This window comes from Mastacembelus armatus, chromosome 22 (assembly GCF_900324485.2).
Source record: "Mastacembelus armatus chromosome 22, fMasArm1.2, whole genome shotgun sequence".
In the NCBI taxonomy this organism is placed as follows: domain Eukaryota; kingdom Metazoa; phylum Chordata; class Actinopteri; order Synbranchiformes; family Mastacembelidae; genus Mastacembelus; species Mastacembelus armatus.
The window spans coordinates 17,522,278-17,535,378 of record NC_046654.1 but is presented as its reverse complement, the minus strand read 5'-3'; the positions used below and the strand labels follow the sequence as shown (position 1 = coordinate 17,535,378).

Sequence of the window (13,101 nt, the reverse complement as noted above, 5' to 3'; positions counted from 1 at the left end):
CCGGTGCTTTCCGGAGAATTGTTGAAGAAGGACGGCAAAGATTAGTTCCCGTACAACTTCCTTTGAACATACCAGAGGCATTATTTCAAATTAGTGAGTGAGGTTAGGGCCAGGTCTGTGTAAGCTGAGCTACATCTCGGTTTCAAACCTATAAACTGTGTAGATTAATCGTTGCTACTTTATAGGTAAGTGTTGTTTCTTAATAAGCTCTTTGTTGGATGCTAATGCAGTAATGTTACCAAAGTCCAGTCCGATGTCTGAGTTTCCGTGTTTCCTTGCTGTTCGGCAGTCAGATATACTCTAAAACCTTGACTTCAGAGCGTAACATAGTAAATGATAAAATAAATGCAATTTACTCTACGTTTTTGTATGTGTCCACTTCATCCTCAATAGTGACTTTCTCTGTCCCTCCACAGTTTCCAGACTGACAGTTTGAATCCATCTTGTGTCTTTGAGCGCTCATCATGATGCGTTACTGGGGAGAGATCCCTGGACCTGCAGGGGCCCCTCCCAGTCGCAGCTCTTTTGACTTGCTCCAGCGTGAGTTTCGCTCTGTGGAGATGCAAGACCCCCCGCTGCACCAGCCCTCGGCCCAGCGTCCACGGCCCACCACAATGTTGGACATCCCCTCCGAGCCCTGCAGCCTCACCATCCACACAGTGCAGCTGTGTCAGCACATCCGCCGCCTCCGTGGCCTCTTGGCAGCAGCCCAGGCCCAGGCTCAGGGCCAGAGCTCAGTGACCTCTGAGGGAGGCAGCAGGACAGAAGAGGCCGATACTAACCTGCCCCTTCGTCCTCCCACCCCACCTGCCATGCCAGATGACCTGTTACCTGTGGACAGCAAAGGTCCCCGGCAACCCTTCCAGCTCCGCCACAGTGACCCTGAAAGTGACTTTTATAAGTGAGTTACTCTGAGGCTGCCCAAGCTAAGATTAAAGTCCTTCTTGTAAATAAATAGTTTAATTATCTATTGTTGCTTCTAATTGGTCTAGCCTCTGGCAGTTCAGACCTTATTATTTGTAATTTCCTCTTTGGCATATCTAACATTTCAGACATATCCTCTCAATTAATTCAGCAGCCACGTATCATTTATCTGTTTGATCTCTTCTGGTTTTTCCATCCTAAGGGGGAAAGGCGAGCCTGTCACAGAGCTGAGCTGGCCGTCCTGCAGACAGCTCCTCTATCAGTCAGTGGCCACCATTCTGGCCCACGCTGGCTTTGAGTCTGCTCATGAGAGCGTTCTGGAGACTCTGACTGACCTGGTTCATGAACATTACCTGCGCCTCACCCGCCTGCTTCGGGTGGCAGTAGACCGGGAGGCACGGTTAGGAGCCAGTCCGTTCCCCGATGTTGTGGAACAAGTGTTCCACGAGGTGGGCATCGGCAGCGTGCTGGCCTTGCAGCGCTTCTGGCAAGTGAGGATCAAGGACTATCACAGCTACATGCTGCAGGTAAGCTTGGGAATGGGCCACAATGTTCATAGGATTGTGTTATTTGGAAATATATGCTATGAGAAGATTTATCTGCTATCCTAGATTTTGCCAAAATGTTTATGTATATCTGTCTCTTCAATATTTCCATTTGTATTTGGTTCTTGTGAATATTGCAAATCAATGGCAGTATAGAACTTTTAAAAACATTTTGCATGAGCAAGGGTCATGTATTAGACAAAAACATTACTGTGTATTGTTCACAGACTGTTTCGTATTTGATTTTCATTTGATTAGGTAATTTACTTATTTTATTCAGTGTTCAGCATCATTTTTGGCACTTTGGCACAAAAAACGTACGTACAAGCATATTGTATATGTCAGCAACAGGTTTCGTCATGCTTGGTTAAGTTCCGAAATAAAATAAGATAAACTTTATTAATTCCAGAGGGGAAATTCAGGAAAAAAATGATTAGTCAATGAATTGAAATCTTACTGTCAGTATGAAGCAAAACAATCAGCATTCTTTAGTTCCAGCTAATTCAGAGTGCAGATTTGCTTCTCAGTTTGATAGACATTTTTCAGTGTATTTTGGCATTTTCTCAGCAATTAGTCCTAACAATAAGCTGCAAATCACTTGATAGTTAAAAGTGTCATAGTTTCACCACTACAATGCTGAATCATCTCTGAAAGTATAAAGACGTTTGTATGAGGGAGAACAATGGACTGTATGGCTGCTTGTGTGCAAGCTGCTTGGAAGTGAGAGAGGAAAAAAAATTTACTGTGCCAACATAACTTTCAGAGATACACCAATGATGAATACAGTGAAGAGCTTATTATACCAGAAAACTTTAGTGAGATGGTGTTGATAGATTTTTCTATTCTAGGTCAGTAAGGATCTGTCAGAAGAATACGAGCGACTAGTGAACCCAGAGAAGGCTCTGGAGGACTCCAAGCCCCCGGGGATTAAAGAGGAGCCCATGAGTGACATTCCCTTTCCTGTCAGTGAGGAGCCAGAGGCTGACCTGGCATCAGGGGACCAGGCTCTCCCCATGGGGGTCCTTGGGGCCCACAGTGAGAGGCTGACTTCAGGCTTGGATGGTGACCACTCTCCTCATACCTCAGGTCAGTGTAGCATGGCAGATGAAATTTATAGTCTGCATTCATGACATTTTTCTTCTGCAAAGGGGATTTTTTCTGGTTTGTGAAAATCTTCCAGTTGGTGCTAAATTCAGATTACCTGTTTAATACAATACCGTGTTTTTTGTCAGTCACTTATTGGGAATTCACAATTTTAGTGTTTTTTTTTTTTTTTAACAAGGTGGAGGCGCAGCCAGCAACTCTCCTCCATGGCCACAGGTCAAAATGGAGCCACAGGATGGAGAGGAGGGTCAGGGTGCTGGCCATCATCACCACCATCACCATCATCAACACGGTGTCCTGGGAGGGGATGTGTTTGAAGAAGGGGGGCCTATGTCCACAATGAGTGAGTCGGGAGGAGCCATGGCGCCCTCTCCTGGAGGCCCGGCATCAGACGGCAGCTATGTCTCTCATTCACCTGACTCCCTGATGGGCACATCGCCTGTCTTCAACCAGAGGCCCAAGAAAAGGGCGAAGAAGATGTAAGGCAGAAGTTCTTAGTGTTGCAGGAATGACATTTCACCTTTCTTTGACTGGTGGTAAAATCCAACAACTGGATGGTTTCTGGCTCAGCATGTTGGACTGCTCTCCAGCTGTCAAGATCATGGCTATTGCAGAAACTGATTGGGACATTAATGCTAAGAACAAACTGAACTGAAGGAGGATAAAAAACATATTTTGTAGTTTTTATGTTTGTTTTGTAAGTATAGTTTCTCTCAAATAGCTACAGATACTGCCACTAAATATATTAATAGGGTTTATTGTCAAAAGAATAAGCATCATTTGAAGTGACAGTTGTTTTTATTTATTAACTGGTTTTTTTTCAATAAAAATAGAAGAAGAGTTAGAGTTACCCTAATGAATTGTAGAACAGGAAAAAATAAAATATCCAAAAGCAAATTATTTAAAGGGCTTAATAATTCAGCAGAATGGTCTGTTTTCCAAGCAATTAACTCTCTTTCTACCCACATACCAATTACTGTCTGTCATTTATTAAGATTAAAAGATTCTTCGCTAAAAGGAAAAGTATTTTCTTCATGAACACTTAATAACATATTATGATGTATTTTCAACTTCTTGTTTTTCTTCCCATGTAGCCTGACACAGCGGAGCGAGCCTCACAGACACACACTTCACACACCTGTCAACCTGAAGCCGTTCCACCAAATTAGCATCTGTTTCAGTAATGAGACAAAGCTGTGAATGCAATACCAGAGGCAATTATGGCTTGGTTGTCTGTATCATGAAGACAACATCAATCCACCGTTAATGGCAAATTAATTACCATTTGCATAGTTTTGCATGCTTAATGAGCAGGCCTGTTTGAATATATGTGATTTTTTCCTTTTGTTTAAGCTTGGTTCATTTTCAAAATTAGGCAGGTAAGTGGGTTTGGGAAGTGCTGATGGGGGTTGAGTACTGATAGTCAGCTGTTTTGATAGTTGATTTATATTTTTGTGCCATACATTAAAAATGTGTCTGATCTGCAGCATTGTGTAGCTCCAGGTGGGAGGTGGAGCAGCTGGAAAACAAAATCAGCAATTCACACTTATGATTGAAAATGCACTCCTTGTCGACACCAGTAACTAAGTAATGTCATCTGTTTCAAGTATGAGTCCTGAATTATTTACTGCTCTGACATTCAGTTGGTAAAACTTCACAGCTGCAGTAGAAAAAAACATCTGCAGTGACCTCATCACTCCCAGTCTGTGGTCACTGCACAAAGCTACAGTAAATCTTGTGCCAGATGTGATGCCCTGGCCTTTCAGAAAACAAACTCAGAATTAACCTCTGATGTGTGCCTGTATAAATCAGATTTATTTTGCAGTTTGGTGCATTCTGTGGAAGAAATGTATATCCGTCCATCCATCCATTTTATATACCCGCTTTTTTCTGAACCAGGGTCACGGGGATCTGCTGGAGCCAGAAATGTATATCATTTTATATTCTGATTAATGAAGGAGGATGCTAAGTCATAAGTGTGGCCAATGGCAACATGTTTGTTTCAACATAAAGTCAGAAGATCTAGTTGTGTTGGTGGCCATGCTTACATGCCTGAATATTGTGTCTAAATATCTGGTCATCTTCATGCGTTTCTAAGATGAACTGTAAAAACTTTGCTTCCTTAAGTTGTTCAGTTTATGCGAAAATACCTACAAAATGAATGACATTCCCGTCAGCCTCAGCTGCACTTGTGTGGTAATTAGCAACTATTAGCATGATAAAATGCTCCACTGAGATACTAAACATCATAAAAACTATACTTATAAATTCCATAAATATATACTCTAACACAGAAAAGTTTATAATGACCACTTGTGACAGACTCAGTTGTGTATTTGTGTTGTGGCTGTGTGACCCCCTTTGCTCTGGGGAGGAAAGGTGTAATTACAAAAATGTCATGATGTTTTTTGAGCAGGGGTCTCTGAATGAGGCCAGAGTGCATTAAGAGCCAAAGAAAGGGCCCAGAAATGATTAATTATCCTCCATGAGCAAAGTCATAAATTTAGCATGAAATTTCAGCTCTCCAGTTGAGAGTTTGGGCACAGAATGAGAAGTGGGTTACTTTTTTTTTTTTTTTTAACAGGGTGAGCTCAGGTGTTCCTTCAGGGTGCTCATTTGTCTGTTTTTGAACAAATCATGTGAAATGTGGAAATGGACGCTCAGCCTAAAGTAATACTAACATAGGAATTTATTAATTCTGTTTTTTGTGATCACATAAGAGATACTGTACATCTGAATTATGATGCAAGCTGGTGGTGTCAACAGGAAGATGAATTGCCAGACATATGGGATGTGACAGGTACAAAGGGCCCCATGCTGCACATGGCACTGTTGAAGCCATTTCACTGCACCCCAGAGATGAGAGTATTGATTGCGAAGTGTCACAGTCTCAGTTGGAATCAGTCAATGGATATTTTCTCTTGGGTGATCTGACTAAAAAATGTAAAATGAAGCCAGAATTGATGGGGGCTTGTCAAACCTGGAATCCATCCATCGTCTGTTTCATGTTTTGTGTTTGGAAACGGGCCAAAAATATAATTAGGAGTTCCAAATGAAACCTACAAGAGTTCATTAAAAAGTGTGGTGGTGTAAGCCATGCTGCAGCTCATGGAAATTAAGGCTCTACAAAAGTCAACACATTGTGGATACATGAAAAGTGTTAAAACAATGGAAAGACTAACTGGGCACAATTACTAAAGATGTTACATTTAAATAACTGTTCAAAGCTCAAAGGCAAAATGTATAGTACCAGTATAACTCATTTTCGTAGAACAAAGTACACTCTGTAAAGCAAATCCCTTCTACTGGAAACCATAATAGTAATCTTTTGAAATGACATTTCTAGTATTTAGACTACTTTAATGTCTGTTCATCAGTTTTCCATTAGAGGGCAGTCTTGTGCCACACACAGAAACTGTAGACTGTGGGATCCTCTTCTTGAAATGCAGGATTTAACATTCTCCCAGCAACTACAGAAACCAGGGCCCTGCCAAGCCTTCTGAGCATGCAGCAGAGCAGCTCATGGCATCAGAATACAACTGAGTAGTGCAGTCGAGATGTTACCAAATGAATACATTTGTTCAACACATGGCGGCAATTATCTTGCTGATGCTGTTTCATGTCCATGTCCCTGAATGTGTGGACTGGGATCTATCTAAGACACCAGATTTCTAATGTTATACTAAACTACGATACACAACAACATAAAATATATTTCAGCAAACAGTCTGTGATTTTTCAGGACTTTCCTTCCTGTGGTGCCAGTTTATCTTGATCTTAACGTGTGCCAGTCATGGCAGTCAGTTGTTGGGTTAGATGTTTTCTCATCTGCCTTTGCAGAACAAGGGCTCTGGTAACCAATTAGGGTGTTTTGCCTGCATATAGCTAGCAGCAAAAGTACAAAAATAGCACCACCATTTTCTCATTACATTCTACTCCAATTGATATGGCTGTGGGTAATGTATTTGCATCAGGCACTAAAAGCACTTTAGATGATGGTATTGATATCATAAAGAAACCTTCAATCCCTTCTCGCACCATCTACTGTACAGTGCAAGCTCTTAGTGTTCATATTCATTAAACTGGTTCAAATTTAAACATGGCTGGAATTGCTTTTGTGTGTGCAACGGGGCTGAAATGCTGCTATGAGAGAAAGATTGTTTCTGCTCTTTTTCAATTTAGATTCTCTGGGTGTTTTCTGACACTGTGGAACAAACTCCAGAAATTGTGCACATGATAAAAGTTATTTTAATAGATTTTTTTTGAATACTATTATTATTCTTTGCCTTATTTACTGTTTTTGGGATAAGCATATAACAAAATATAGGCAAAAAAGACCTTAGGTTATAGCACTGAGTGTAACTCAGATCCAAAATTTAAAGCATGTGTTATACATTTTGGCTGAACACCATTACATCAATGTCAAATGAACTAGATTTTCCATAGCACCCATGGATGTTCAAACGGCTATAACTGAATTTCACTGAAGAAAACTTGAAAACAAGGGGATTCACAAGTACATTCTGTGGTTTTAGGGTACATGTTTGTTCTAGTTTCTTGCACTTCTATGCTAAAAAACTAAAACTATATCATGTCTGAGAGCTTTTAGTTTTACAATACCTATATTCCATGTGTGCTGAGGGTGTTGAGAAGCAGGCAAATCAGCATGCACCCAGCTCTTTTACCTCACTGAGGATTTGGTTCCACCACTACCAACCCCTGAATCCCCACCCATCCCCAAGGAAAGTATAGCCTACACAATATCAATGCAATAAAACTGCCATTCATCTATTTGACTTGCTGGAATGCTGCAGTCAGTTATTTTTTAGGGGCCTTGCATTGTATCCTCAAACCACAGCTGTCCAGGAACTGTCCCAGGAAAAAGACAATCACTGTGCCCTTTCACCAGCCACCTCATACTCTGTTCTTAGTGTTCTTAGAAAGTGGGTGTGTTAAGTCTCACACTGTCAAGAGCCTGCATCAGTTTGTCACACCGCAGTTGTGAAGCTCTGACACTTTGATGAGTCCTCAGTGTCAGCTTGTTGATACCGAGTATATGACACCATCCCATCCCGTCTGCTATTCGTTGGCACTTTCTCCAAAACTGTCAAAACACTTTTCCAGATTGTGCAAGCGACGGCGGCTGACAGAAAGATGCAGCAGCTTGGAATGGAGGCCCTCAGTTTTTGATAGACGTGACACCATTCAATCATAATGGTTATTTGTCTGCATTCCCTCCAAACCTGCTGAATTTAAATGCGCAGAAGAATGCCTGGCAGAGAGAGGGTTTGTTGACTTGCTTGAAGTGATGTTGAAATGGGGAATGAAAAGGTGACCTAACCTTTCTGGTAAAGCCCTCTATAACTCCATCTGAGGTAAATAATCAGGATTATTTCCAAAGGGACAAAAAACTTTCTCTTGAAAATGCTGTATGTGTAATATGGCAACTTAACTGTACCCGCGAAGCAACAATCTTCCTCCTCATACTCGTGCTACTTATTATTCGTCTCCCACTCAAACTTAGTCATCAAATTACTTTTCACATTCATAGCTATAAATTCCAGTCCAACATCACACATCCTTTGGAACATGTGTTATTTGCCTCTTCACCACTCGTCACACTATCTGAAATGTTTTCTTTCATTGCTAATTGCTGTCATACAATTGCTGCCGCACAAAAAACATTACAGAGCTCACTCTGAAAGCTCAGTGTCGTTTCGGTTCAGTTCGTCAGGCTTAACTGAAGTGCATGGTAACGCTTGTGAGGATTCTGTTGTGTTTCGTGGTTGGAGTGAAGCAGAGTATTTTTTTCTACACTACCGTCTCATGTCCCTCTCATCCCTCTTTGCTTTCAATGTATGAATTTGGGCTTATCCTTCGATCTCTTTCATTTTTGGTAAACTGTGTATTGACAGTCAACTGCAACAAATGGTCCATAGGTTGTCTAGTTAACCCAGTTGCTTTTTAATCTCCTTTTATGGCTGAATCACACTTCAGCAGTTTGACTTGTTTGTTTCCTGACATTGCTGATGTTGAAACAAGTTTACTCAAGTTTGCCTGTGACAACTGCTTTCAGAAAATATAGTGTCGCAGCACCTTGGTATTCTGAGAAACTCGAGTTCGAAGACAGGCTTACACTCGGCTAAAATAAATGTAGTTTAATCCAACCACATCCCATCATAAAGATGGCGACATACATTTTTTTGTTGAAACTGTTTCAGAGAGCGGTGGATTCAACTGTATAATCGGTTTGGAGGCTGGAGCTGAACTGCTCTATATTATGCAGAGAGCTGTTTCTGCTATTTAGTCTAGCTTCATTGATAAAAATATGAGTGTGTGGGAGGAAGGGGGGTTGTTAGGGGTGAATTGTAGAAACACCTGTTTAATTGTGAAAATGAAAGCGGCCTATACAGAAGATAATCACATGTATGTAGTTTGTGCAGCTGTTGCCTGCTGGTAATTCATTATACTAAGAAAGGTTTCTATTGTTTTGCCCTCCCTCTTTCTATCAATGAGGCTAGCCTTAATAACAGAAACGCATGTGTTTAACCAAACCTGAATGTTATCACCTTCATGGAGGATTTATTGCAGGACTGGACTGCATTAGTTTTACCTGATAAACTGCCACCTGACTGCATTTCCCAGTGGCACTTAACCAAAATGAAAGCTCCATTCTTCCCATTAAAAGATCAGGGTGGTCTTCTAACTCTGAACAAATTTCTCAAAGGCTTCCCAGTGGCTAAGCTAACTGACTGCTGGCAGTCTAACCATATAGACATAAGTGTGAAACGGATCCTCAACTGACAGCATGAAGGAGTACAGTGTATTGCCCAGGATGTCAAGGAATTACATTTGTTGCCAAACTGAAACAACTTTAGGAGCAGTTTCTAAACTTTTGTTTTTATGTGAGCCACTTTTAAATGGAAACATCACATCTAAGGTTGGAAATAAGTAGATGTCATTGGGGGTGATAAAGTTAAAAAAGATATCATTGTGCTAAGGTGGCATTTCTTATCTCTGTTCAGTTATTAGGGGCTCTCAAAAATGATCACTAACAGCAACAGCAGAATGACCAATATTACTGATGTGCCGTTTTGTACATTTTAGTCCTGACTACAAAAGGGCACAGAGAGACATACTTTTATCCTCGAGATCATGGTGGATAAGCGACTTCAATATCTGAGTATCTATTTAACCCCAGAATATTCTTTGTGTTATTATAGATAATTAGTCAGAACCTACAATTGCTTGTACTATAACTGCAGTGAAGTATTATGTTGGATTTTGCAACGTACATTCTCGTTATTGAAATAACTAATCATGCTTACTTGAGCAATTAACTCATATAATCCCCTTAAAATGCAACCTTCTGAAAGATGTTTCTATCATATGCTCCTTGGTTTTAAAATATATGGCCTTCAAATGCCTTTGCTATACAAATGATTCAATTACTCCTCCTTTAAATGTGCAAGCGAAGATAGTGTTTTTCAGTCAGAGAGGGAGGAGAGAATGAAATTAACCTCAGCTAACTCCCTATGCCCTCGACACTTGTATTATGATTTTCTATTAAAACCCTATCTTTCTTATAATGAATTCAGTCCTTCTACAAGAGAAGAGTCCCAGCATTTGCACAAACTAATTTTTGTTTGTGTTCAGGTGAGTTGTCAAATGAGAGACCTGCTGGCAGCGCAGCACTGAATACCAATACTAATTCATTCAGAGGGTAAATCAGATTTTCACACCTATCATTCAGGCCAATGACATGGCAGTTTCTGTTGAGCTTGGCCTATTTTGAAGAAGAAGGATAAATAAAGTTAGAAAATAACTGTGTGTTGGGTTACTGATGATATGGTACAGTATATGAAATTATTATTTTAGTAATTAATGGCAGATTCTTTGTGGTTTAAAAGGTCAAAGTTCAAAGTTGCATTCCCTTGTTGATTTAAATCCCAGCACAAAACTGGAGTCTTCATATGTTCTTAATATAGAGTTGTTCATGACATGTTATGTTTGTGAATGTTTGTCATCCTGCTGCAAAACAAATTTACCAATGGATGCAAATAAAACCCTGAACCTCAGGGGCCGACACTGTGATGCTGTGATTCCTGTAATTTTAAGATTTGTACACATCTCCTACCAGTTTCTTATTAGACCCTGCATACAGTGTCTAGTCCGATAATGTTAAAATTCATGTGCTAAATTTAGACCTTTGTCTTTTGCAGACAGGGTGACTCTGTTAGAGACACAGTCTGGTGGAACAGCTCATCTCTCCTAGTGTTACCTTAAATGTGACAGCAGCTCCAGATAGTTTTTGTCACAGGCTCGATAGCAGTATAGCTTAGCCTCGGCTTTTAAGTTTAGGCTGGAGTGGAAAGATTCACGACAGCAAGCAATGGGTTGTGTGGCCTGGTTTGCAGACACCCCTCCCATTTCCGACCCTTGCCAGCCACCTCCATTTCCACTGACAGCGTTAAACAATGAACAGTAGCAACAGGGGACTCCATCACCAGCTGCTGTTTCCTGTCTACCGACAGTGGTAGAGGCTAATCTTTGGGTGCTGTAGGGAGAAAAGGAAACTCAGGCGCATCACTAGTTTGAGAGGCAACAGGCACCAGGCTGAAGCAATCTGAGATCACAAAAGTCACCTAACAGGACATGTAAGTTTCAAAGAAAGATGAGTCTGCATTGGTTAATTGTCCCAGGGCCACCCATGTGGGGTGGTGATGGGCTGACTTCAGGTCCTGTCACTACACTGAATCTGCACCTGCTACACCACACTTCTACTCCACTGTGGATTCAGAAACCACCTCTGTGCTTCGCTTACTTGATCTCAGCATGGCTTTCTATACTACAGACTACAGACCATACAATGTACAGATACATTGTATGGTCCCAAACCAACTGAAAAACAAATTTGGTTGGTCTGTCTTGGCTCTTATCTAATTTCCTAAAATGTGAAATTGTTTCGTTATGCATGTAATAACTGGTATTTTGACCACTTGAGAACAGTAAAAACAATTTGTAGCACAAGACTGACATATTCATAACCTTTTAATTTTATGTGTGAAACTTGTGAGCAAACAGTTATTTATTTACACAGTTAAAGAAAATCAAAGGTAATATTTTATTTATGCATTTTAGCTCTCTGTTTGGTCTTTACCTCCCTAAGGGAATTGTATCTGGTGTTTTAGCTGCTAAGTGCTCCTCTTTGTTTACAGTCTATTGACCATATCTATCTACTGTTTGATTTTAAGCAGGTACAGTAGTGTAGAGTCGGGGATTAGAGCCTTGACACTGAAAACAGCTGAATGCACCAAACGAGATATGAGCGTGAACCAGTAGGCTGGACAGCTAAACAGTGAGCTAAAGCTTCAGAAAGCAGAGAGGAGCTGCAGATTTGGGTGATAATTCACTTTAGATTAATCACTATGAATGATTTCACTTTCCGGCTTGCCTGGGTGGATGAATAGAAGTGTAGAAGAACTGGACTAACCTGCACAGATCACTGGTCTTAACCCCATGCGCCATCTAATTATTATTCTGTTATTATAACTGATCTTAGAACTACAGGCAGAAGGCTGAATTAGGAGTACATAGCCTGAGGTAAAGGAGGAGGAGGTGGGGTATTGTCAACTGGGTTAATGGTGCTTGGCAACATAATTAATCTGTCCGCACAGAAAGACAGAATAAAGCAGTTATCTACTTTAACCACAGAGAATTGCATGAGAAACTCTGTGTGGCCCATACCTATTGTGACTCTACAAATGAATGGCTAATTAACACCGGAATGGCTGGAATTTCTCAGAAATGCTCAGGAAGTCACAGCTTTATTCCTTTTGTGATCACTTTGTGTTCAGATCCGAGTCTCTTCCTTTGGCTGTGAGGCACTGGGGGTTGTTTCCATGCAGCTGCTCCGACGAGAAGAAGAACTCGATAAACATGACCAGACTGCACAGACAGAAGGGGGATGAGCCTGTTGCCATGGCAACCCCCCTACACTATGTCTCTCCTGAATCAAGGTCCTTCATTCTGGATGCCGACAATGCAGGGAAGTCTGATCCAGCAAGACTTGTGAAGTGACAGACAAGACACTAGTCACCATGGGTAATCCAGAGTGGGTGTCATGACCTGATGCATAGATTACATCAGGTGATTCTCTCACTGACAAACTGGATAGTTGTCAAAAAACATCTGATGGTGATAAAAGTAGAGGAAAACAGCAGAGGTTGTGCATTTTATGCATTTCCAAGCAAATGATGGAGTCTGCACAGTGACACTGACAGATATACGTGCAGCTTTACTCTTTGTCTCCGTATGCACACTCATACATTGCATTTCATATCTGTGTACTGTGAGCTGTCGTAACAGAGACACTGGCTTTCTTTGGATTTGAGCTGTCATATGCATCCATCCTTAAGTCATTGCTGACAATTTCTGTATTTATAATGAGACCCCCCCCACCCCTTTTTATTCTGAAAATCCCCATCCCATGGTGTCTCTTTTGCCGAAAGACTTTCTTTTAAACCTA

The 13,101-nt window shown here is 41.0% G+C and overlaps 1 protein-coding gene across 1 annotated transcript; it reads left to right on the top strand.

Annotated features, from left to right (window-relative positions):
- Positions 1-17: 17 nt before the first annotated feature.
- supt7l (SPT7 like, STAGA complex subunit gamma) lies at positions 18-3,235 on the top strand. The gene is made up of 5 exons (XM_026301528.1): positions 18-185; positions 417-901; positions 1,127-1,451; positions 2,318-2,555; positions 2,752-3,235. Exons 2-5 carry the CDS (start codon positions 465-467, stop codon positions 3,054-3,056), a joined length of 1,305 nt encoding a protein of 434 aa, XP_026157313.1. The 5' UTR covers positions 18-185; positions 417-464; the 3' UTR covers positions 3,057-3,235.
- The last annotated feature ends 9,866 nt before the right edge of the window (positions 3,236-13,101 follow it).

What these genes read in the sequence shown, in the direction of transcription:
- supt7l (XM_026301528.1), top strand. Translation starts at nt 465, where the DNA reads ATGATGCGTTACTGGGGAGAGATCCCTGGACCTGCAGGGGCCCCTCCC. An exon ending in ATCACAGCTACATGCTGCAG is followed by an intron (nt 1,452 to 2,317) that starts GTAAGCTTGGGA and finishes TTTCTATTCTAG; the next exon opens with GTCAGTAAGGATCTGTCAGA. An exon ending in CCACTCTCCTCATACCTCAG is followed by an intron (nt 2,556 to 2,751) that starts GTCAGTGTAGCA and finishes TTTTTTAACAAG; the next exon opens with GTGGAGGCGCAGCCAGCAAC.